This window comes from Anopheles merus, chromosome 3R (genome assembly GCF_017562075.2).
Source record: "Anopheles merus strain MAF chromosome 3R, AmerM5.1, whole genome shotgun sequence".
Lineage (NCBI taxonomy): Eukaryota > Metazoa > Arthropoda > Insecta > Diptera > Culicidae > Anopheles > Anopheles merus.
The window spans coordinates 4,848,085-4,872,412 of record NC_054084.1 but is presented as its reverse complement, the minus strand read 5'-3'; the positions used below and the strand labels follow the sequence as shown (position 1 = coordinate 4,872,412).

General features: G+C 44.6%; 1 protein-coding gene across 2 annotated transcripts in view; it reads right to left on the bottom strand.

Moving 5' to 3' along the window:
- The window catches only part of LOC121596702 (protein kinase C and casein kinase II substrate protein 3), a 34,660-nt gene that overhangs the window by 5,601 nt on the left and 4,731 nt on the right, over positions 1 to 24,328 (bottom strand). For both annotated transcript variants that reach the window (XM_041921884.1, XM_041921885.1), the window contains exons 3-5: positions 4,343 to 4,447; positions 1,656 to 2,223; positions 1,477 to 1,586 (exon numbers count right to left, since the gene is read on the bottom strand). In XM_041921884.1, the coding sequence (XP_041777818.1) occupies positions 1,477 to 1,586; positions 1,656 to 1,759 (214 nt within the window). In that variant the 5' untranslated portion in view covers positions 1,760 to 2,223; positions 4,343 to 4,447. The remainder of the gene's footprint in view (positions 1 to 1,476; positions 1,587 to 1,655; positions 2,224 to 4,342; positions 4,448 to 24,328) is intronic.

Below are 24,328 nucleotides of genomic sequence, written 5' to 3'. Positions count from 1 at the left end.
CTAATTGAAAAATCAATACTTTTGGTTTGCACGAACGGCTATTTCCGGTGTGCTTTATAACACTCCCAAAGGGTAAAAGAAGATACACCACAGACGGGTTAAATCATATTTTGATTGATTCTGGAAAAAAGTTTCCTTTTGGCGATAGAGTTATTGATCCGCGCAGTTGGTGGAGCAAGTTGCAAGTCGTCTGTGAGTCTGTGTATTTCAAGAAAATACATTAATAATGTTATCATGCGTGTGTATCGTAATGATGTGACATAAGCATTACAAATGCTAGGAAGGTGGCTGTTACACCATCATCTGCCATACGAACAGATTGCTAATGGGGTCGACGAATTGAATCATCTTCCATTCCCAGTCCTTCCAGGCATTCAGCTATATCTACACCGACCAGACGGAATCAGCTACCGACGGTGGGATCATTTGTCGCTTATTTTTCGCTTCATCACACACCACATTTACAAGCGGCGAGTCATGAGAGCATCTTCTTCGACGAGAGTGTAGAAGTACATACATATGGAGGAACCTCCTCCTCCTCCCTTTCTCACCCGTCCAAAGTGTGCGGGAAATGATATATTAAGATAGCGTTCCTGCCAAGCCGCCACACACACCATACGTTAATGCGCGAACGGAATTGGAAGCGATGGGTGGACACGCATAACTGAGAATCTATTTTTAAATACCAACAAATTAAACCACTTCACCGGCGTTGCGCTACTGCTGTCAGAAGCTGTGCGTGTGAGTGTTGACCTTCGGCTTACGATCTTCACAATGCCGCTCATTGATTTGTATTCGTTACTGTAACGTTGTAACATTGTGTCTAATGCATGTCGATCGTAAAGGCATTTCACTTCCTGAGAAATTCGGTTCCAATGTACCAAATGAGCACCAACACGATTACATTCAAACAATGGCATTCGACTGAATAATACCAAACACAACGAAAAGGCACGATTCGCAAAGGGGTAGAAGTGCATCAACCCAGATTTTCATCTCATCCCAATCCCCCGTCAGAAGATTTCATGGTCGAGGCATTATTCCGTTATTATGTCACCCGGCCTAACGAACCCCTCACGCTTAACCAAAGTGTGACCCCCGGGGAGAAGAGATGGACCTAGAAAAATCGAGCCAGAAAATTATAACCTTCATGTGCAGTAGTAGCTCGACTGCATGGCGGCGGTATCACTTAAAAAGCTGAAGGTCATATTAAGTAGCGCAGTGCCGATTGATGGTACATGGTGGTGGTGCTGGTAGCCACGATGGGACATTTGATACATTAGCGTGTGGCGTATAATTTTTTTATATCGTCGCTTCTGTGCTGCATTTTGCTTTGCAGCTTTTTTCCCTATGCCTCATCACACACACCGGACACATGATGGGTTTAGTGTTCGACAGAACATTCTAGCGCTTTAACGCTACTGTCGAACCGTTTAAACTCTTTTTCAGGCTCGTTTGGGTTTATATTCCACTTACCTTTCTCGATCAATTCGCCCCACTTCTTTGACCATGCTTTCAAATTTTTGGCATATGCTTTTTCAATTTCGGCACGCTCCTGAATCAACGTTTGCAGCTCCGTACATAGTCTGGGGAAAAGAGAAAAAAAAATGCATTCACCGTACAATGCTTACACAATCACACAAACAAGCACTCACTTGTAACCGTCCTCTATCCGCTTGGTGGTGCGTTTGTAATTGTTCAGCTCCCAGAAAGAGTCACTGCCGGCCTGCAGCAGCTGATCGTCGCTGTGATGTGACATTTTGCTGTATGTTCACGTATGGTGTGGTGTGATGGTTCTTCCGCACCCCGAATTCAAATCAATTTTTGCAAACCGTTCTGTGTTTTGCGGGACAGATCCCCGCCGTCGTACACAGTAGTCTCCGGTAATGACCCGATACCGCGTGATAAATGAACGACAACGACGAATGATGGTGGTCCACAATCAACGACAATTGTGTACAACAACTAGGGGCCGCCCTCGATCACGATGGCCTTTTTCCGTTTGTTGTGGTAAATGTCAGTGCCGGGTTCGAACGATCAATTATTAGACGTTGGGGTGTGGTATATGTTCCGTTGATGGTGGTTCGACAAACAACGCGCAAAACGGTTTTGGCAAATTTTGAGAAGCTGGTACGCTTTCTCGTTATCACGTTACGGTATGGTAATGTGCATCAGGTCGGTCCGTATGTTGTTGGCTCTGTTGATTAACGATGAAATATATTTCTGTAAATGAAGTTAAATAAACACATAAGTATGAGAGTAAGCACTAGGAAACAATTTATATTAATTTATGAGGGCTTAAGTTTTCCTATTCTTCTCCATGATCTTGATGATCCTTGATGGTTACTTTCATCATTTATCAACATCCTATATGCCCTATTTGCAGGTGGTTATCATACAAATTTGATCTTGACCTAGATTTTAGATCGTTATTTAAGCAAAACAAAAGCCACCCTACCCTTCTTCCTGCCACACCAACTTTCCTCCTGCTGCTAAAACAATAGCAGCAGGAGGAAAGTTGGTGTGGCCTCGAATGTTCTTCCCATTAAATTAGGATTGATGAACGGGTGGCATGTCCGCAAACACAATCCTCGTCGCCAGGCGAAAAACCGGAAGCAGTAGTACTGATGGTGCCCTAGTTCCCATGCATCGATTTCTAGAACATTTCCGCATGAAGCAAACAACTAATCGAGGCAGATCGAGAGAAAGGGACCCCACCGGGAGCGCGGGAAAGCCACTATTATTTCACAGGAAGAAAGGGCACAGAAGGAAGTTTTGATTTCGCCCTTCACACTGTTCGTGACCGCCGCACTCATTCATTAATGTTTAACCGGAGCGCTGTCGATATTTTACACGCCAGACGAAGGGGTTTTTTGGGGCAGTCGTCGCGTGATGCGTGCCACATTATGCTGCTTCCCCCTTCCTTCATCTCTCACTGCTTCAGAAACTGCCCCTTTGTATGATACGTATCTACCTAATCAAATCGGATCGACCCGAGATGGTCGTAAAACGACACCTCACCTTCCGGCTATCGACGGCTCGCCGTCACGGGTGTATTGTTAGTTATGGAGGCCTATTTTCTAATTGAACAGTTATGGGACGAACGACGCCGCGCGGGAAGGAATTTAAGCCTTCATCTTTGTCGGGGAGGCAAAGCGCGTGAAATGGAAACTACCGTTCAATACCGGAAGTTTCTTTCTTTCTTTTTTGTTTGCCCACAGTACTTTTTCCCTCGCCGGAATCACCGGAACTGCAGTGACAATCCGCTCGAAGCACTGACATTCTTGGGGAGATATAATCATACGATCGATAGAAAGCGAATCAGCGGGAAAAGGTACAAGATTTTCTCCCGTGCATGTTCGCATGCTTTCTCATGGTTATTAACTTTCGAACTAAGTTGCTTGTTGTTTCGCTGGATTTGTGGACTTGTGTAGAATATCGATTCTATCGCGTCATGCTTATGAGATGCTGAACGAACCAGCAACGTTGCGCTTTATGTCTGCCAATCACTGCCTGCTTTCAGTATTGTCTTTGCTACTCAATTCTATCATTAGACGCTTTGTTCACTTCACCCATCCATAATCCCCACTTGGTAATCCTACACAAAATATGAATATGTAAATCGAACGGAGGGTGGAATTCATACGAGAACATTGCATCATCTGCATGTGACGCTTGAAATTCCCTAAGTTTGTTGTGTCGTGTGTCATGGACATGCAGCTGCTTCCGACGAACGGAACCATTGCAGGATGTAAAGAACAAAACCTCAATTCCTGACGGCGAAACATCACTCTTCTCACAACACTGACTCTGTAGTACCATCATCGCCACCCAACGCCAACCCCGCCGCATGGTCTATGCATGGTGACAAGTGGTTGTGGCAACGGCAGAAGAAACGTTTAACTCTTCGGCAATAGTAATTTCTTCCACATCCCAGAAACGTGTACAGCGTGTCCCTAATATCCGGTACCGGTTTTATTCGCACCTCATCTCGAGAATATGGCTTTTCTTCTCTTTTCGCTTCATCCTCTCAGTGTAGGCGCCCACCATGAAAATGTTGCCAACCGTGATGATGTGATGGCGTGTTTGTCGCTGCTAGTCGACTGTCACTCAAATTCATTCATGCTTTTTGCCGCTGGTACACACCACAATACGCGTTACAAAAACTGATTGGGTTTGTGTATGTTTCATTGATGGGGAGGCAGACTCGAATGGGATAATTACGGACACGTCAACATTCAGTGCTGACGAGATACATTCTGGGACACGATTCCAGCAATCTCGGATATTTCACGAACAAAAACTTACTGTGCAAGCCTATTGGTTCACTTATTAACCTTACCTCATCTGACGAGTAGCATCATCGTGTCCAACAACGACGTTAAATGCTCTGCTAGATGTTGCACTGCACCGTGCTTGGCTTTAATGTTCATGGAAAAGATAAGTTCTGTAAAAGCGAAAAGAAAAGTGAGGAAATATTAATAATTATAAATAACGAACTCAACAGCGAATGAATTCCTACAATATGAAACACTGCCCTACCCTATACTTGCTGTACCATCACACAATCTGAACTTACAATACGACCAACAGTTTATTTCTTCATTCTCCAGTGGCAATAAATCAATTCATAATTTCAATGCACCAACCAACGGCGCTGCGCGATCGAGAACAGAAGAAGAGCAAGCTTCTGTTGGTTATAAATAAAGCCATAATAGCGTGAAGGGGAGTAAGTTGATGTAAGCATGCATTTGTCTATAAATTTACACCAGAAAAACTGAACAGAATTGTTTGCAGTGCGGTGTAGGGGAGGTGTGAAACAATCGATTACATTTCATACCATCAGAATAGTAGTATAGCTTTACGTTTGCATTCACGATGCAACAGAAGCGTTTGCAGATTTGATCACGAATACATCTCCTACAGAATAATGGTATCAAATGGATAGAGAAGAATTAAAGGTTATTCCATTTTTGTGACCTTAAAACTCGAATGAAATACAACCAAGGGACTATCCTATGTTTGAATTTATACATTTACAGCATGCTTAATGGCTAACTGACATGACATTGTATAATGAAATTTATCGATGGTAAAGAAACCCCCCTTATAAACAAACACCCTTCCACGTCCCTTAAATTACTAAACATCATTCATAAGCGCACACACGCGCATCACAATATGGTGATATGAATGAAAGCTAATCCTCCTATCGACAATGGTGGTCTCGTTCATATTTCACCTGCCCTTAGGCTGGGTGTGTTTTATTGTCTTCTCGGTCATAGACAGCAACAGCGGCCTGTAGCGCGCTGTGTGGGCCACCCCACCCTGCCATAGTAGAAAAGGGCATACCGTGCAAGAACTCACCGAGTAACTCTCCACCACCAGCGCCGTGTACGACAAATAGGAGGAGATCGGATATGAGTGTCATGAAAAAAGTACAAAACCCATTCGGTAGTGGCCGCTTTCCATCCGAAACCGCCGTTACGCTCCGTTTCGTTGCGCTCGTGCTCAGGAGGAGTGTGAATGTAACAGGAAAATCGGAAGTCCAAAACGTCGACGATGACGATCACAACGGTACGGATGCAACAGACAACTGCAACCGTTTGCAGCTGCAGCGCTTGATGGGTTGAAATGTATTTATTGTGAACAATTTTACAAGCTGCACCGTGTACGAGAATTCCATTCGTAAAATTTAAATATCGATATCAGGTAATCGAAAACAGCACCGTGCATTGTTGGGCTTTCCCATCGATTAAATGAACATTGGAAAGCGCAGCCATTCTAAAGGTTTCTGTAGAGCTTCGCCTCCTTCTTCAACAAGCACAAGGTGGAATTACAACAATTGAGTTACCAACTACTGGCCACACTCAATTAGCTATGGTTTCTTACAATTTAATTACGAACCCCCCCCCCCCCCCCCCCCCCCCCCCTTATGCTTAGCAAAAGAAGCACAGAAGTTCAGCGAAAGAAACCATCGGCCAACGTAAAAGGCAAACGAAACATAAATATAAAACGCGCCCATTTCTCACAACACAGCAAAAAGCCCGAAAAAAACGCGCAAGATGAAGCAACCGTGTCCCAAACACGCCGTATTGTCACTGTTGTATAGGATACAGTGATCATAAAAATGCTCACAATGTGGAATGTAAAATCGAAGGCGTTAGAGCTTGTCAGATAGCACCGCCGGTGAGTCCTAAATTTGGTTTGCGCACCATTTTAGGAAGAGAGCAGTCCGGTCAGTCCGCCCATGATTCGGGGTACGCGTAGAACCAGTTCGGAAGACAACAGACCGTTGTTTTTAACACTCATAAGTGGGTAGAAATGGTCCCAAGGATTGTAAAACGTAATGCACCCACTACTCCCCAATATTTTTGTAACATATGGCTGATGAGAATAATCTAGTTAGTTTCGAGAGGTAACTTAATTATCTTCCTATTCTTTCACGGCAAGGCAGATTGATTCCTTGAATTCTATCAAAATACATCACACCAGGAACTCTTGTTTGCTAATCGAATTTCCAATTTCTTGGGAAAGGCTCCTTGCGCTGGCGGCATGCTTCCGTTCCACAAAGCGGACATGTACCCATCCCCGGAAACATGTATGAACCAACCCAACAAGCAAACCAAAACGCCAACCAAGCGGGGTCTGATGTCTTTAGGAAGCGGAGAAAAAATACCAAAGACCGCACCCGAAAAGACACATCTCACATACGCTGCGCGATGCTGCTGTGTTTTAGGTTCCTTCCTCTTTCGTGAGCGAGATTCATAACCGGTTCCGGAGGATGGGCCGCGCGCAGGCCCACACGCTGAACAGGTTGACCGCCGTGAAACGCTACGGCGGAATCGTCATCATCATCATCAGGTCGCCGCGGTGTGTCGTTGTTGGCGTGGCAAGCCAAAGTGAGAATGTTTTCGTTTGATCCTCTTTTTCCGAAGGTATTACACAAAGATACGCAGCACAGACAGCAGTATTCAGCGTCACAGCATGGGACGAACACCTGAAGACGTTCTGTACAAGTCTCTTCAATTTTGAAGTCTTTGGCGAGATTTTGAATATAAGATTTAAGAAAACAAACCGTTTGGATGGACATTTGGACATTTTGATGGAATCTTATCGGGAATGGCTTAAAAATTTCCTCTGAAGTTATTTCCAACACCCAACTGGCAACATCAATCAGCTAATCGGTATTGAAATGTTATAAATACCCTAGCTTCACTTGGAGAAAGCTCACCATGTAATGACTGCACTGGTCCATGATGCACAAGACTCACTTTAATCAAATTAGTGGCGTCAGCTGAAGTCGCGAAGGACACAGGCAACACTTGATGGATAATTACAGCAAAGATTACACTGATCGCGGGTAAATGTTTCGCATCCGGTCGAAAGCTATCATCAATCATGTGGAAACCTTAATTGGATCCTGTAAAAACAACAGTTGCTTACGCAGAGGACAGTTATGTGTTACAAAGTAAGCAAGATTCAAAGCCATTGGATCTCTAAAATCTCTAGCCCTTGCAGAGATTTATTATAATGATTATCAGAGAAACCCCCATTTACCGCTTCTATCAAACCCATAAGACACTATTTGAAGGCAAACCGTAAATCCACCCGATGTGCTGCAACAGACAGCATCTTCATCTCTTTGGTACGTTAATCTTGGAGAAGACACACATCCAACTCCAACGCCCTGGGGGCACACCTTATGCGACCACTGGGCCAACTGCTGCATACCGCCCATTGAATTCACCGCCCGAATCACAGATGACCGTTCGTTTCTTAGAAATTGTCATGACCCCCAGCGACGATGGCGAGATGGCATTCCAAATTCCTGTTTGATTCCAAATCATCAGAAAGGAAAGGGTTTTAAGCGGTATGCCCACGCCACATGTCGATACGTTTCCGAATTTTATCACCAACTCTAACTCTCACTCCATCTATCCTCAGATTGGCCAGAGGTTAACAAGGGGTATCTCGCACTATTCGCCCCAAAGTAGCACAAGGTCTCCCTGTATCAATGTTTTGGAGACAACCAACCACGACGGGGACACTTGTTTAGCTATGCATTTTTTGTTTCCTCTCTTCTAAGAGAAAGTTCCATGCCCAAACGATCCTTCCTTCCACCTAGCGCTAGCAATCTCTCGCCAAGACTTGTCCAAGAATGTCACTCTAATCGTTCACATACTGTTTAGCAAAAATTATTATAATTTACGCATAGATTTAGCCTGCAGTTTAGTGACCGTTTAGCGGGACCGGTTCGCTTCACCACCGACCGGAGCAGCGCAATTCAAACTTCCAACCGGCCATCGTTTCTCCTGACCGAGACACACCGCCACCGGACGATCGGAGTCGATAACCCGCCGTCTCCGATAAAAAAAAGCCTCGCCACGAAAGTTGCGACTGTAAAATCTCTCCTCGCAATCGAAGATCACAGGCGAAAGATGGCGAACGGTGCCCTCGGAAATTGACGATCCGTGCGCGATCAACGCCCGGCATCTCCTCCTCTCCGCCGCTTTTTCTTCCACTTTACCTCTACTCCTCTCTCTGATTGAAAGTTCAAGCTCTAATCCATGATCTCCGGCAAATTGGCAGTGCGTGCGTGTCTCGGGGATGGAGCGACTCGCAGCAGACTAACCCCCTCCCCTGATACACCTGATCTTCAACTTGATCTTTGATGCGAGCTGATGTGATGGTGGGATGGCGGCGGTGCACGTCTTGTGTCCGGTTTGGGGCTGCACATTTTCCGCTCGGGCACACACAAACGCAGTGGGAGAAGGAGGAATTTCACCTTAACCTTGGCAAGGGAGGATGTCAGGGTGAATTTTTGTGCATAAATATAGGGGTTTTGCGGAGGATACTCATTTGAAGATGCCGGTCTCATGGTGCAGTCGTCAACTCGTACGACTTAACAACATGCCCGTCATGGGTTCAAGCCCCGAATAGACCGTGCCGCCATACGTAGGACTGACTATCCTGCTATGGGGGGAAATCAATAAGTCACTGAAAGCCAACCCCACAAGTGGGTTGGCAGGCCTTGACCGTCATCGGTTGTTGAGCCAAAGAAGAAGAAGAAGACTCATTTGAAGATTATGATCGATTAGATAGATAGCCATCAATATCTTCTTATTGCTAGTAAAGCAATGGTATTTTTAAATTCCTTTCCAACAATACAAACCACTGACTTTGATCTCCACTTGCTACTTTATAAGTCTCCGCTCGTAAAAGGTTTCCGTATGCCATTCCATCATATGATAACAAATCATCTGGGGCACACATGTGCAAACAGATCTCGAGTGCATTTATTTCGCACGTGTCAGAGTCGCTAATGACCAAACAAAATGTGATGATAGTGTAGAACGGAGGTGATCTTCATATTCTAGAGATGAACATCCCCTGTGATCGTGAACAGTTAGAACAGTTAATTTTATACCAACAAATAGCAAATGGTCTATCATCAACCCCTTGAATCTACATAAATTTGCATAAAAATAAAGATTGTTCATTTCGCTCTTTAAAAGCTTCCTTTACGTTTGGCGCCTTGTTAGGAAAGGAAGCTGCTGGTTACCATCCCTTTTTATTTCCCCCGTTAAAAATGCAAACCCAAATAAAATAACAGTAATTACTCGCCGGGACGCCACGAATGGCTTTGGGGCAATTTCGCTGCTTTAATTCGTCACAAAGTGTACGCACAATGTCGGTTTCCTCACTGTCTCTCCGTGGCGCACCAACCCAACCCAATCTTATCGCCAGCCAGTGCCCTTTACTTTACAAAAATGCCCTGAAGCTGATTCGGTCACTTTCTGGACCGTCGACTCCAACCAAAACCCTTCCCCAACTTGTGTTCCCGCAGGACAGCGAATCATTTGTTCGGCTACAGACAGTGCTACAGCTAAATCAGCGTTGCTTTTTTTTATTTTTTGTTGGTCCGCTACATTTACGGCAGGTTCTCGGGCTGAAGGTGGCAGCAGCAGCAGCACTTTGTGTTTCCCTTTTAGACCTCGCGGCTCGGGCGTTGGTTCAAGCCAGACGGGTTAACAATTTCATTTTTATGTTTCATTCACACAAATCAAGCATTTCGCAGCGGGATACTGTAAAAAAGGCATTGGATAGAAAGGGACTTCTACCCTGCCAAATACAACTACTCTTGTAAAGGTGTCTGAGAACAAACTCCAATCATCCCTTTGAAAATCAGGTTTGCGTTAAAGAAGCGCCAACAAAATGAACGATTTTGGCCACTCAGACGTTTTTAGAACACCATCGGAAAGGTTTAGGATGCATTCCTGAGCATCTGAAGTCATTTTATTTATTGCGTAACTTAAGTATTTGTATACAACACCCAATAAAGTGTAGAATGTTGTTTTTACCACTGAATCACTTCCATTCTTCAAGATTGTAATACATTTTCATTAACTGCTGCCGTTCCAAGAATTTGCTTTTTAATAATAAAATGGGAGTCTGCGAATAAATCATACAACACACAGTGAATCTTTCAAACTTCCTCCAGACTAAAACATTTTGACAGCGATTCCTGGAATTCCACTGGCGCCACCAACATCGGACCAAGTGTCTAGCATACAACGGACAAAAAGGCACACCATCATCAGCGAAGGAATTGGGCGTGAAAACCGCAAAACTTCCACATTCCTTGATATCATGTTCCATATCGGAGAGCAAGAGAGAACACCGCAAGAATTAAATAATTATCCCTTCTCGCAGTTCTTTCCGCAAACAAAACCGCCGCCGATGGAAGAACAACATTCCCTTTTTGAAGTGAATAAAAAAAACTAATCTGTTGAGGAATTTATCCCTCCCCGAGAATGTCACGATTGTTATATCCTCACAACGGTGCTTATTCGGCTAGAAATTCTCCATTGATACAAACTTTGGTCCATTTCCGACTGACCTAAATCATAGCGATCAACACTGAAACACACCCTTTTTGTACTAGTACAGACTCCCTTTAGATCCAATTCTCCCCCACGACTGAATTCCGAGACCCGGATAGAACCCGGACACAGCAAGGGAACACACCACCATCGATGTTATTGATTTATAGACACAACACAATACAGTTTTCTCTGCTGCGAAATGCGCTCTCGGAGCGCAAAACCTAACGCAGCAGTGCACGATTCTCGAACCCGGTGCTCGGTGCTGTTGTTTCAAATTTTGCCAACTAAGGCCCCCACGAAGTGCGCGCGGAAATGTAACTCACAGTTTCGTGCGTTGTTGTGTGTACGTTTTCTACCCTCACAACATACAAACACACACAACATCAACAAAGCACAAACGAGTGGGGAGAAGGAATGGGAGGGCGAGGGGTTGGTTTTGGTTTCAGACGCAATGAGCAGGAACAGGCCACCGTTGGGGTTGAACACAACTAGAGCGCGCACGGTTTGGGTATTGTTATGCAAAAACGGCACAAATTCGGTTAATGTGGCCCGAGCGAAACGACTTTCTCGATCACTACCGCTGGGAGAAACGCTAGCAAATTCTACAACTTCAACTCACGGCATAGCGGCTACGGAAAGCGATCGTTGCACGGATCAGAATCTGTGCCATCTATTAGGTTGTTTAAAGACACATCGGGAATGCAGTGTAGTTAAATTCACTGATCTGCTCAATAAATACCTTCCGCATCACGTCATGTCGCTTTTTTGTCGGTTACGTCCTACCTACCATTGCCTGCACGTGGTTTGCGCGTACCAGGGCCTGAAGGCGTTTACACACGCGCCATGCTTTATCAATGGCCGATAAGGTAACACAATCGCCTGTCGGGATTCGCCTCAATGTCCAGCGTGAAGGCAAGAACGATCAAAGGGGAAATATGTCGTATCAATCAGCGTCAAAGATAAAGACGTTCTATTCGTGCACGCTCACGAAACGAACACACTTCACGACAGCAGCACGTCTTCGAAAGGAGTTGCGTAATGTTTAGTGGGTTACACAGAGTCATATACAAGCATTTATTGTACACACACACACACACACACGTTTCACACGGTTTAACTAAGGCGCCCTAAAAACTACATTTTATTGTCCGAACTGCACACGAATAGTTGTTACTTTGTGCGGTGGTGCTGGGGAAGAATGTTTATTTTGAGGGAACATTTTATCTGCCAAACGGGTTGCTTCCAGCCGCTTCGATCACGCGCAAGCAAAGCCGTTTGGGCAGGAAATAGCAATTAATAGTCTACTCTATCGGACACGACATCGCGCGCAAGGGCGGCAGACAAACGGAGAGGAAACGATATCGCAACACGGCAAAACCCCTCAACCACCACCACCACGCCATCGCGCCATTGTGTCCCGTGCGATAAGATTCAAGAGACAGCAGTTAAGGGCCACGGTCAGCTGCACTCTTCGCTCGCGAGTTAAATGTTGCAAAACGAAATGACAAACATTTATAAGTCCATCTTCTCGCCTTGGATTTATACGACGCGTGGCAAGCATTCGAAGATATCACAGCACACAACACTCATACACATGCACCAGGTGCATTCACCACTCGCAGCACGAACATCGAAGCTCGGGGGAGGGAAAATGATGCTAGCGCAAGGTGCCAGAGCTAAACGATTACCTCATCAACGATCATCACTCACAGTCGATGGATATCATCAACGATCATCACTTCCATCAAAGCTTTATCATGGTCGGTTAATCTTATCGTTAGTAATGCTTTCGTAGCTGAAAGACCAGCGTGGTGGCGATTCTTAAAAACGCATTTGTATTTATGGTACATCAATTGATAATATAAAACACAAACGCACACATGACTAATCATTGCGTGTGAAATTGAACCAGTAGCGATTAGATTAGTTGCAAGTTCCCAAATGCATTTAAACTTTTTTAAGAAAAATGTACCTAATTCACACCAACTACTTCCATTTAGATGCTTATTGATTTCGTTCAATTTACCTGTAAAGATATAAAAGAAGAAAAAAAAACTATAATTAAAAAATGTCAATGTGTCATTAAATGTAGATTTTATTGAATCGTTTTATACCAACTCAAGAGGAGAGGCATTTTTACTTTTAGATGTTATAAATCTTACTTTTTATAAGTAAGTCATTTCTTTGTATCTACCCAGTGCCTAGCCAAGAAACCGAGCAATCCTATCCATAATCATGACAAAATGGACACGAATTTTCCCCCCTTTTCGCTCTATTTACAGTATATACTGGCTGTACCGCAACAATAATAACAAAAAAACCAAAACCAACGAAAGTGATGAGACAAAAAAGCTCTTAAAAAGCGAAAACGCTAGCGAAAACTCTCTTTCCCGTGCGGAACTTTCATCACCATCATCATGAAAACTCATCTTTTCTTTACCAATTTCCTCAGCAAATATTTGAACCTCCCCCTACGTGTTCCCTCTCTCTCTCCCTCTCTCTCTCTATAGTCTGGAGGGGACGGCAACACCAAACTCCATTGGCAGCGTGGTTGTACGAAGGCAGGTAGGAAAATATAACCTCTCTCTGCTTGGTTCGAAATATAAATTAAAAACAGTGAAAAAGTCAGCTGATCTTGGCCTACACAAACTTCGCACACACTCACAACCACAGCCACGGTTGGTCGGGTGGGTTAGGTGGTACACAGACAGTACATCATATAGAGGCAGGCATCGTGAAATAATTACCCGACAACGAGCAGATCATCATCATCAGCCACCGATTTTGTTTTCCTTTTTGGCAAGCCTATCCATCCGTTCGTTTGCCGGCTGGGTGGATCAATCTGATCCGTTCCATCCGAATCCATCAAAAACCCGCGCCGCTGATAGATTCATCCGATCGAGCCATTTAAGACCCGGCCAGCCCAGCCAGCCCGCCCGCCCGCCAGCACGTTTGCTTTCCGCACATTTTTTCACCCGCTTAACGGGTACAGAAGAAAAGAGTGTGAAAATAAAAAGAAAATCAAATACAGCCACCTAACGGTAGCACGGTTGGGAATGTGAGAGGGAAAGGATAAGCTTCTCCATTCGATCAAACAATCCCCCCACGGCCAAGAGTACTGCAGCAAGAAGCCGGTCATGGAAGAGAGAGAGAAGGTGGTGGCAGCAAAACAAATAATTTTTACGAAATCGAAAGTAGAGCCCACTATGGTCCGCATGAAGCATCAGCTGGTTTGGTGAAGAGCTGCAGCGCACACTATGTACACGTGGGAGTAAAATGCACCCACCATGTGGCGAAGAAACTACGTTAAAAATGTTCACCAAATAGCAAAGATCGCACCTGCAACCCACCAACGGACTATACATTTGGATAGGGAGTTCAATGAACAGGGCGCCGGGGCGCGTCCAACACCCGCCCCGGTCCACTCAGTAGATGCACTTTTCCTCTTTGATTAGTACATACGCTTTTTGCTGCTTTCCTTTCGAAGATTCGTTTTTATTTGCGCGATCGTGTTTGCTGTGATTGGAATTGATTCCCCCCTGCGCAGCGTTTATTATGTCCAATCGATCATCATTCCATTAGCTAACCGAATCGCGCGCGCGCGCTCGGGTGAAACTTTTCACAGCTCGAGATTTATTGCAATTTTCATACCACTTTATGCATACCCAAAAATGTAAATGAGTCTCGTCTATTCCTCCCCGTTTTTATGATTCACGTTGAATCACTCTTTACCTTCCTCCTCCACGTAAAATTTTAACTTTGCACTTCCGTTACTCTCTATCCTTAATCGGCCATCGTCAAGTTCATCGCCGGTTGTCATCATCATTTGCGCCACCATCGTCGTCGTCACACCCGGAGAGCGCGACGCATCGTTTCTCCGCCAAAAGACACTCGTCGTTTGTGGCTTTACCTCACATAAGCACACGCCATTAACCTTCAGGGTGGCTGGGAATAAACACATCGTCACTGTCAAGATGATGCGCTTGAAGGCGTTTGGGTTGGAGGTACAAGTCTTTTTTTATATTCGCAACATTACATTTCCTACTTTGCAAATGTCTAAGAGCATGGGTTGTACTTTGTTAAAAAAAAACAATAAATTGGAATGATTTTTGCTATCCTTATTCTAACCACTTCAAGAATTGAAAAGTTGTAGAATCGTTAATATCAACAACATCTTGTTTCTCTCTCTCTCTCTATCTCTGGACTAGTTCAGCGTACACAGGCGTGCAAAATTCAAATAAAATGCCTCCGAAAATGGAACCACACACAAACACCATTTCATGTGGGTTAATTAAATATTAATGCCTTAAGAACGTGTTTGCCTTTTTTATATATATATATATCGGGGCATTGGAATTTGTGCCCCGTTAAGAAATCTAAAAGTCACTTGCTGTTTGATGGGTCTGACATTTTCTGGCGTTCCGCGCCCGATATTATGCACTAAAAACACACGCTGCATGCGCAAACCATGTCAAACTGCATGTGGCGCTGGCTTGCGTATTGGGGCTGCGCGCAAAACGTATTATGTCAACTGTCTGCACCGCGCGTTTCGTACCGCGCGCGAATGCACCGCTTTAATCATGTACAATCACATAAAAATCGCACTCGTGTCCCTTTCCTTTACGTTTGTGTGTAAGTGTGTACGTGGTGTTCCATAATGATATTTTTGCTGATTGATTTCGCATTCAGCCCACATGACGCTTGCGCTCTCTCTCTCCCCTCCGGTACACCACAAATAAATGATCACAAGGCAGGCAGGCAGGCAGACAGGCAAAGGGGTTTATTTCACTTGCACTTGTGTTGGCGTGGTTATGCATTCCAGCTCAGAGCTAATCGATGACCAAAGGCACAACCGTGCGTAATCGGATTGTGCGTAATGTCTCTCCTAGCCTACTCGACGTGCTTATGCATACGCAAAAGGAAAAGCTCATCCAAAATTTGCAATGCCTGGCACAGTGTCTCTAAAGAAGGGAGAAGTGCGGCCTGTTCATACAGGCGAGTGTCATTTCAGCTTCAATATTGCAATTTAATTACTCAATCCACGTGTCACAAACACACGCCCTGGTAATGGTACCGGGGTCTATGTGTCATTGCTCCCAGTGCAATCTGTGTAAATTTGTCTGGCTAAAGGAGAGAGTAATTGGAATGCCAATCCCGCCATACATTGGCACAAAACCTCACACAGTCCTCTGGAGCCATTTGTTGGCAGAAAGTCAAAAACTTTCGATTTTCGAAATTGCTTCCAAATCTTATTCCGATTCCGCTCCAGCCATCCAGCCAGAGAGCTGTGTTTGGGGAGCTGTTCCCAATGCCGTCGAAATCGGCAAGTGTTGCCTCAACTTAACTGGTTTTGGCGCGATCCGCTTTACGCACACAGCCACACCCTCTTGTGTCCCAGCGCAGCAGCTCGCTTGCCACCTGTTGCACTAAATATCCCAACTCCACTTATCCTGCAATCTATGCACTCACTCACAATCGACAGATCAGTTCCACCACAGCCCAGCATACATTTGAGCACACATATATGTGGAATTTGCAAAGCCTCGGAGGAGAAAGATTAGCAAATCGAAAGCGATTAGAAAATTCGTTTGCTAATTTGCACGCAAATTTCCCTCCCAACTGGCACGATCCTCTCCACATGATAAACACATTCGACATAAGCTTCCTCGAACAGCGAGAAATGCAAGTATAAACCCGGCGGTCGTCGGAAGAGGAGCTGAAAGTGAGCAAAGGCTAATATTATTCCACACACGTCGCACACGAATTTGGACCGCTCGGCAGCGCAATAAAATAAATTCACAAACCGGTATCATCTCATCGCCGGCACTTACGTCGTCGTGTGTCCTCCTCCAACGGTTCCCCCAGATCTGTTGTGGTAATGTCGAATCGAAAATGCATCGAATGTAAAGCAAAGTTGTTGACTTGACCCAAAGCAGAGGAGAGCCGGTGTCCAGCGATCAAGAGGATCCCGTCGCGCACACGGGACCGTTGAAGTGTTAAAAATATCCCAGAGCGAAGGAATGGAATCCGTCGACGAAAGTGAAATGCTTTTGGCGAAGTTTCACTCTCACTTTATCGTGCGGCGTCGTGTGGAAGTTAAATAAACAACCGAACGCTGCTGTCTTCCGCTGACAGTTACACGAGCTTAAAGTAATTCGAAGGGAATGTAAAAGTTGCAAAACGGCAGGAACACACTCCTATGTGTCATTTTTATCGCACTCTGAAGTACTCAAATGCATGAAGTAGAAGCATCCCCCGTTGTTTTCAATTTCATCACCTTCGAGACGAAGAACATGTGTTAATCCACAGCAATGATGGCCGTGCGTATAAACTGGCCTTTTTTATCAGTGGCAATCAACATACGCCGTAACATACGCAGAGAGGTCGCTCACCTTACACATTGCAGTTCTAGGGTCCACTTCTCTATAGCCTGGGAGCTGGGTGCGATGGCAACACAGAACCGTATTCTTCAATGATGCAAAGTGCAAGTGGCACGAGACAACACAGTCTTTGCAAAATCGGTTCCCCTTCTAGACGGTGGCAGGAGGTTGTTGTCCGCTTGGCCCAGATTCGATTGTTTGATACAATTACCTCCCCCTCCTTTTTCGAGTCGTTCCTTTCCCATGGTCTGGATGAACCTACAAAAGGACATTGTTTCGGTGCTGGTGCCGCTGCTATCTGTGTTGCTTGATCTGTAGTTCCATGCAAAAAATTGTTGCAAGAAATTAACTTTAGGCCCAAAGTCGAAAAATTTCACATCAAACAAGCACAGACGAAAATTTGGTTACAAAATAATAACATGCTCTTTCTTCACCACGACATACTGATCTACCCGTCGCTTTAAGGTGAGTAAAGGTTGTAAAGGATGTTATTAATTTCCATTTAACGCCTTTTCAAGCTAGAACTCACCTTGAACCTGTCCGCTAACGAGAATCTACTTTGAAATATTCATTAAAACGAATATGTTTGCAACAGACCGAGAGAAGGAGGGCAGGCGTGGTAACACCATGTAAATTCATTTACACCAAAACTTGGTCCTTTGCGCGAGCCAAGCGTTGTGCTGGCAGACTGTCAGCTTCGGACCGATCAGACTTAATTTGTGTGTGTGTGTGTGTGTGGGGCCTTCTTCCTTGAGGCACGCTACGAATATCTCTCTACTTGCCGTGGGTTCCCATTTAAACTGACTCTCCGTATGCACACGCTAACATCTGGCACGCACGTACATACGCACGTTTTCAGCGACCCGAAGAATGGAATAAATCTTCATAATTGTATCATTAATGCCACCGTGTGGGCAAGGGCACTCCGCAACGGCGGCGAAGGCGATGATGATGATGATGATTTGTGTATTTAAACTTCAACTCCAATATATTTTTGTGTCGCTCTGCTGGACAACACACACGCACACACATACAACAAACTACAAACCCTTTTCGATACGCGATAACGCAATGCAGCTGTAGTTTCACCCCCTCTATCTCTTGTTCTCGCTCTCTAAACAAACGTAAACTTCCCACAGCTAACATTTAATTAAAATGGCAGACAAAATGCAGATAAACTTCCTCTCCAAGTGTGGGTAAGGGTGTGGTGACAATAGTAGTTAAGGGAAAACGTTACTGAGATTTACCCACCCATTGATTACTCACTCACCAAACCAACCCGTCAGCAGCAACAGCAGCAACAGCAGCAACTTGTTAGCAACAACACCGTCCGGAGCGGATGGGGAAAAGTGAATTTTCCATTTTTTTCCCACATTAAGCGCCACAATATGTGTAAGTTCGGATACGAATGCAATCACAGACTCACAGATACATGATCGCTCGTCTGGCTAGTTCCACCCGCTCCCCCATTAGGTACTAATCCATAGCAGTAAAAGATTGCTGGCCGTTTCCACATCCATATCAGCAACAGGGAACACACATTGTTGAGCAAGGTGTTGAGCAAACATCGAAACGGTGTGTGGGTATGGGTGTTACTACCAGCTACTTGGATTGATTTGTACCAGTTTGCATCACGCAGTTGTTTCATCTGTTCAGTAGCTTTTTTTTTTGCTTTACTTTACTTTACTTCGCGAGGGAACGTGCATCTTCCCGAATATCAATATCAGGGAGAGAAGGGATGCGCATGATTTTACCCTACTTTTAGTCCTATTAATAATTTATAAAGCTCTCACCAACAAACCTTTCAAACGATTAATTAAAGCCAGTCCTAACGGTTGACGCCCATTGCGCGTCCGTAACTAGGGGAGGGCGCATTTCAAATCATGCAATGCACATCTCAAATACATAAGACAAATATCTTTAGCTGCTACGTAATCTTCCGCGGCCACAGACACACTACACACTGCCGCAAACCAAACAAAATGCAGTGCCCCCTTTTAGGGGTAAGTAGCCGGCCTCGCTTGGAACAAACAGAAAATAATGTGAGTTTGCTTACTTTTTGTGTAATGTTTCGCTAACGTCATTTACGTCAACATACACGTCGTCCTCTACGAAGGTTTGCTCATGCACGCGGTCGTTTAAATTGAGTAATTGAGGATTTGAGTTTTTTGGAATTCTCTCGATCGAGTTATGGAACAAACCCTAGAGTGGAGTTTATTGTATGGAGCCAACCCGTGAAGTGTCTTCTAATGTAAGTTAAATCGTTTATTTCACCCGATCATTTCTATGTTTGATTGACGTCCATCAAATCGGTAATTTTCCAAACCAATCAATATTTAGACTGCAAAGCCGGCACAAAATCAGGGCCTTGCAGCGCGTATCGCTTCGATAAGCAATGCCCGCCGACTCAAGGCAAACCTTTAATGATAAAGCCGAAATGCTGGCAGCGGGTTGATAAAAATGAACAAATCTAGTTCCAACCCAACAGCTTGATGTAGTGAGCATACTTCAACTTTTATGATTATGAAGCCACACCCAACCTAAATCTATAACTTATTGGAATGAACTGCTTCAGCAACTCCGCTCTACTTCACCCTTTAAACATTATCAAACAAACATTAAAACAAACCGAAAGCCCAAATGACGCACAGCATTCCAGACAATGTTTTATTGCCCTATCCCACACTAATTAAAAAAAAGGTAAACATTTACATGTTCTTATCTGCAGTTTGGCAAAACCACTAAGCACAATCGAAATGTGTACATTAAAAACGAGGTACAGCACCAGCAAAATCGCTCTAAAAATCAATCGTCAGTCCTTTCTCTAAACAGTTTGTAATTTTTGGTGGAAATGCTTGCTAAACGCAACCCTCCTTCGTCAGCATTGTTGAGAAAAAGAATTAATCAACCGTAGTGTGTACACAAGACGCATTTCTGCTCACAATTGGAAGGAAACTGTACGAGCAATCGAAAGGGCAGTAGTATAGCGCCGGTCTACTGTCTGCAAATCGTTTGAGTATTTAGACAAATGCTTAAACTTTGAATCAAGTATCCCCACTCTTTCTCTCCTCAAACACACTCCGGAGAGCCATGAAACACAAGCTGCATTAAACAAGTCATGGGAACAATACAAGTCTGGTGGTGCACGGCAGTCATACAGTTGGTTTAAATGGTACAATCCGACCAGAGTTTGCTTTTATTGTGAGAGTGTTGTTTGTCCCATTGCTTCAAACATCAAACGGCCCTCTCTCAAGAAACGGATTACTTCACTTCAGCGTCAAACAGGCTTCAAGCGAAGTTCGTAAGTAGCTCGATGTGATCTGAGATGGAATTCTGAGGCTCTTTTCGTTGGCAAATTCGATTGTGTTGTGGAGACCACCACATACCACACCAGCGGTAACGATCTGGATGACAAGCCCCTTAATCCCCCAGCACGAAAAGTCAAACACACAGAGCTCTGTGCGGCTAGCCACGACAAGTCGTACATTTGGAATTGAAAGCAATTATTCATGTTTTATCTACTCGATGGATCAAATTCAAATTCATAGTGAACATATGCTCTTTTACCAAGAGCTTACTGCTTATTTCGACGCCAAGATTTCAGAGTGTAAAACAAGAACTTCCGGAGAAACCCAAATGCAACTTGTACTAAGCTCAAATAAGCATACAATTTCCGGCTTCGATTGACTTACAATGGAATGAGTTTATTATTACCTTACAAAAAGGGAGACCTGATCTAATGTTTAACAGTGTAATCTGATCTCCGCTCATTCGCCTCAATATCACATCGAACTGGATCGATAAAGCTTAAAAACCCAGTTGGCATATCCTCCCCATCCCAATGGGTTCTAGAGGATCTCGGGATCGAGAAATAGATACAACCAAAACATGCAGGACAAACGCATTTCCTCGAAAACCGAACGAAAGCAACCGGCACCACACCCACACCCCGTCGATAATGCTCTGGACGGACAATCGTATTAGTGCCGGTGTCGTGGAGCAGGCCAAGAACTCGCATTACCTGCAACTAACTTGGCAACTACATACACACACACACACACCTGCGGCCGGGCTCATATGACAGTTCCGTCTCTAATTGGATTTGACAATCCGCAGCAATTATGATGTCGCAATGGTTCGTTGATTGGAAGCCGATCGTGTGGTGGTTGATGTGTGGATGTGGGGAGAGTAGGGAGCAAACTGGAGCAACATGACCAGCGGAAGGCTAGAGCTTTCAAAGCACAAATGCCAACTAGCTGCGGGATGCCTTTCGATCCATGTCTTCTTGCATATTGAGCGAATCAAACGGGAGAGAAACGGTGGAAATGTCTCAAAAGCAGACGATAAGAACCTTTCGGAAAAGAAGGAACACTATTTAAATAATAATACCAAAACTAGTCTATACAACAATGATTGAAACGGTAAACTGGAGTGACCCAAATGCATGCAAATAAAATATTTGCATAATTACTAAAATTCAATAGCTTTAAGGTGCAAATTAGCAAATTCATAACAATTCACTCGATGCAAAATAAAACTAGATTTCACCCTTATCCTGCATCCATTCCTTATACCCCAAAGTTACAGTTCTATAGACAAACTGGTTGGATATTTCTCGCCCCAAAAACGAACTACTCAATTGATCCTACTTTGTCCCACATTGTTATCTTTGCCGACCAGCTTTCGCTTATCGGAGGACACTACAAATATAACGTAAAACAAGTGGGGAAAAGACTATCAGAGAGGCTTGCGTAAGCCAACACACACACACATGGGACTTGCTGTGTCGACGCATTGCGGACAAGGAGGTGGATTCTAGTGGAGTTGTATTCCTGTGTCGTAGAACATATTTACTCACACGATAAGATATCATCAGGGCACCTTGAAGAACCTCTCTCTCTCTGTTTCGGCCGGTAGGAACGGATGTTCCGGATGATCATAACGTGGTACTTGGTGTTCATAAAAATGGCACTTTGTTGAAGGCAGATAGGCAGATAGGATACCTGCAGTATAGGTTTTGTGCAAAACAAAAGCCCTTTCCGTGGACAAAATTTGTCGTGGCGAATTGCATTCCACAGATACGAGTAACCCCGGGTGCGAGAGCTGTGATTGACTTTCGTACGTGGATGTTTTACATCGTCGTCCCCGATAACCGGTCCTTCCAAAGCAACGTGCACAACGTGGAAGGTTCAATCCCTCACAGAACTTCGACAGCAGCAAAGCTCCAAAAAATGACGCACCAATACCAACACCACCATTCCCGATCGGGACATTCCATGCTGGACATTAACCTTCACACCACCTTCGCCGTTATGCTGCTTCTGCGATTCCCCAAACCCACTCTCCACCGGTTGTGGTCCACCCCAGGTCAGGCCACCCCGTTTTCCCAGCCTCCCACAGAGACATATCCTCCTTACGGAACAAATACGGAACACAGAACGAAAGAATGAATGAATCCACATTAACGATGGTTCGTCGTTCGGGTCTCCTATCTTTTGTGTTCTTCCCTCCGAACGGGTTATATATAATCGCTTTTCACAGCCTTTCACACGTATCTCGTTTCGACTGGGTTGTCCAATGAAGTGAAAAAGAACCCACGAAAGAGAAAGAGAGACACTTCCGCCCGTACACAACGCTCGATCGGACGTGCCAAATCTAGCGTTCAGGTGATGATCGAGAACGAACCACGTAAACATCGCGTGAGGGGATGCTGCTGCTGCTGCTACGTTGCAGAACGAACGCGATTACGCAAGGATCGCTAAATGGAAGATAACTAACCGGTCAGTAACGCCACACACACACAGCACAACGTTATAATATTACCCCGTGTCTCGGAATACAACGCTTGAACAAAACCAGATACAGTGCCAGATCTGTAGTTGGTTTGGTTGAAACAAAATTACCATAAATCATCACCGCAAATGTGCTGTTAGGAAGGGCAAGAGAGAAGCTCTATACACCTTACTCACTGTACTACTACTGCTTGAAGATCACACGGAACTGATCTTCCAAAACACCTGCCTCAACGAGGTCGTGATTATCTCATCTTTGCATTTGTTTAAGCGCATCACACAAATACTAGCAGAATTTACACTTTTTTTCATTTGGAAAGACTTATAAAGGTATCTTTCACGTATAAATGAGAATAATATAGGATGAACTTACAGAGGTAGAAAACAAAATGACCAAATGATGGTCCAACCTTACGGTCATTATTGGGTTTGAACGCAGAACTGCAGTACATTAGGCCTACCAACATTAGGCCTAGTCTGACGACCTGTTTGCAGGAATGAGGAACGATAGTTATTGAGGTTGATTTTAACTCTGCGGTTTATCTTAATCTTTTCGTGAATCACAACACAAAAATACCACAAAACAAATTGATTTGCAGATGCCGCCACCATTCAATCCTTCCAATTTTGAAAAACGACAAAAAATAAGAAAAATCAAGCCATCACCCGCCTGTGTGATCACACAAACACCCTCCGAACTACAGCCAAGAGGGAGGCAGCAGAATTCTTTCGGGAAACGCTACTTTCCCGTTAGCTTCTTCGATCCGCTATCGACGGCGATCGTTAAGCGCTTAGAAGAGCTCTTTAACAAGCCTTACACTCTCCCTCCCCCACTACATTCTAGCAAACCTTCGATGGGAGTCCGAATAATCGAAAACGCTGGCCACAACAGCATTCCACATTACACACGATGACGACGATGAGCAGCAAACGAACGAACGAGCTAGCCAATCGATTCGGTTCACCGTCCGCCGTTTGTTAGGGGACAGGGATGAAAATGCGGAACATTGAGTTATTCTTCGTTCTTTCTCTCGTCGTGCTCGTTCGAGGGTTTCCTTTCCTTTCCTATATCTAACCGCCCCACGAGCGAGAAAGATCAGAGGTATCCGCTAATGAGAATGCCGAAAAGTTAAGGCTTTGCATTTCTAGCGATTTGGACGTTGACTCCGTGGGCCACTTAAACCGGACCGGTCGGCCAGCGCACACGGGGTGAGATTGTTATTGTTTAGAGCTCGAAGGCCTCTTCATGTTTGTTTGGACGTGTGGT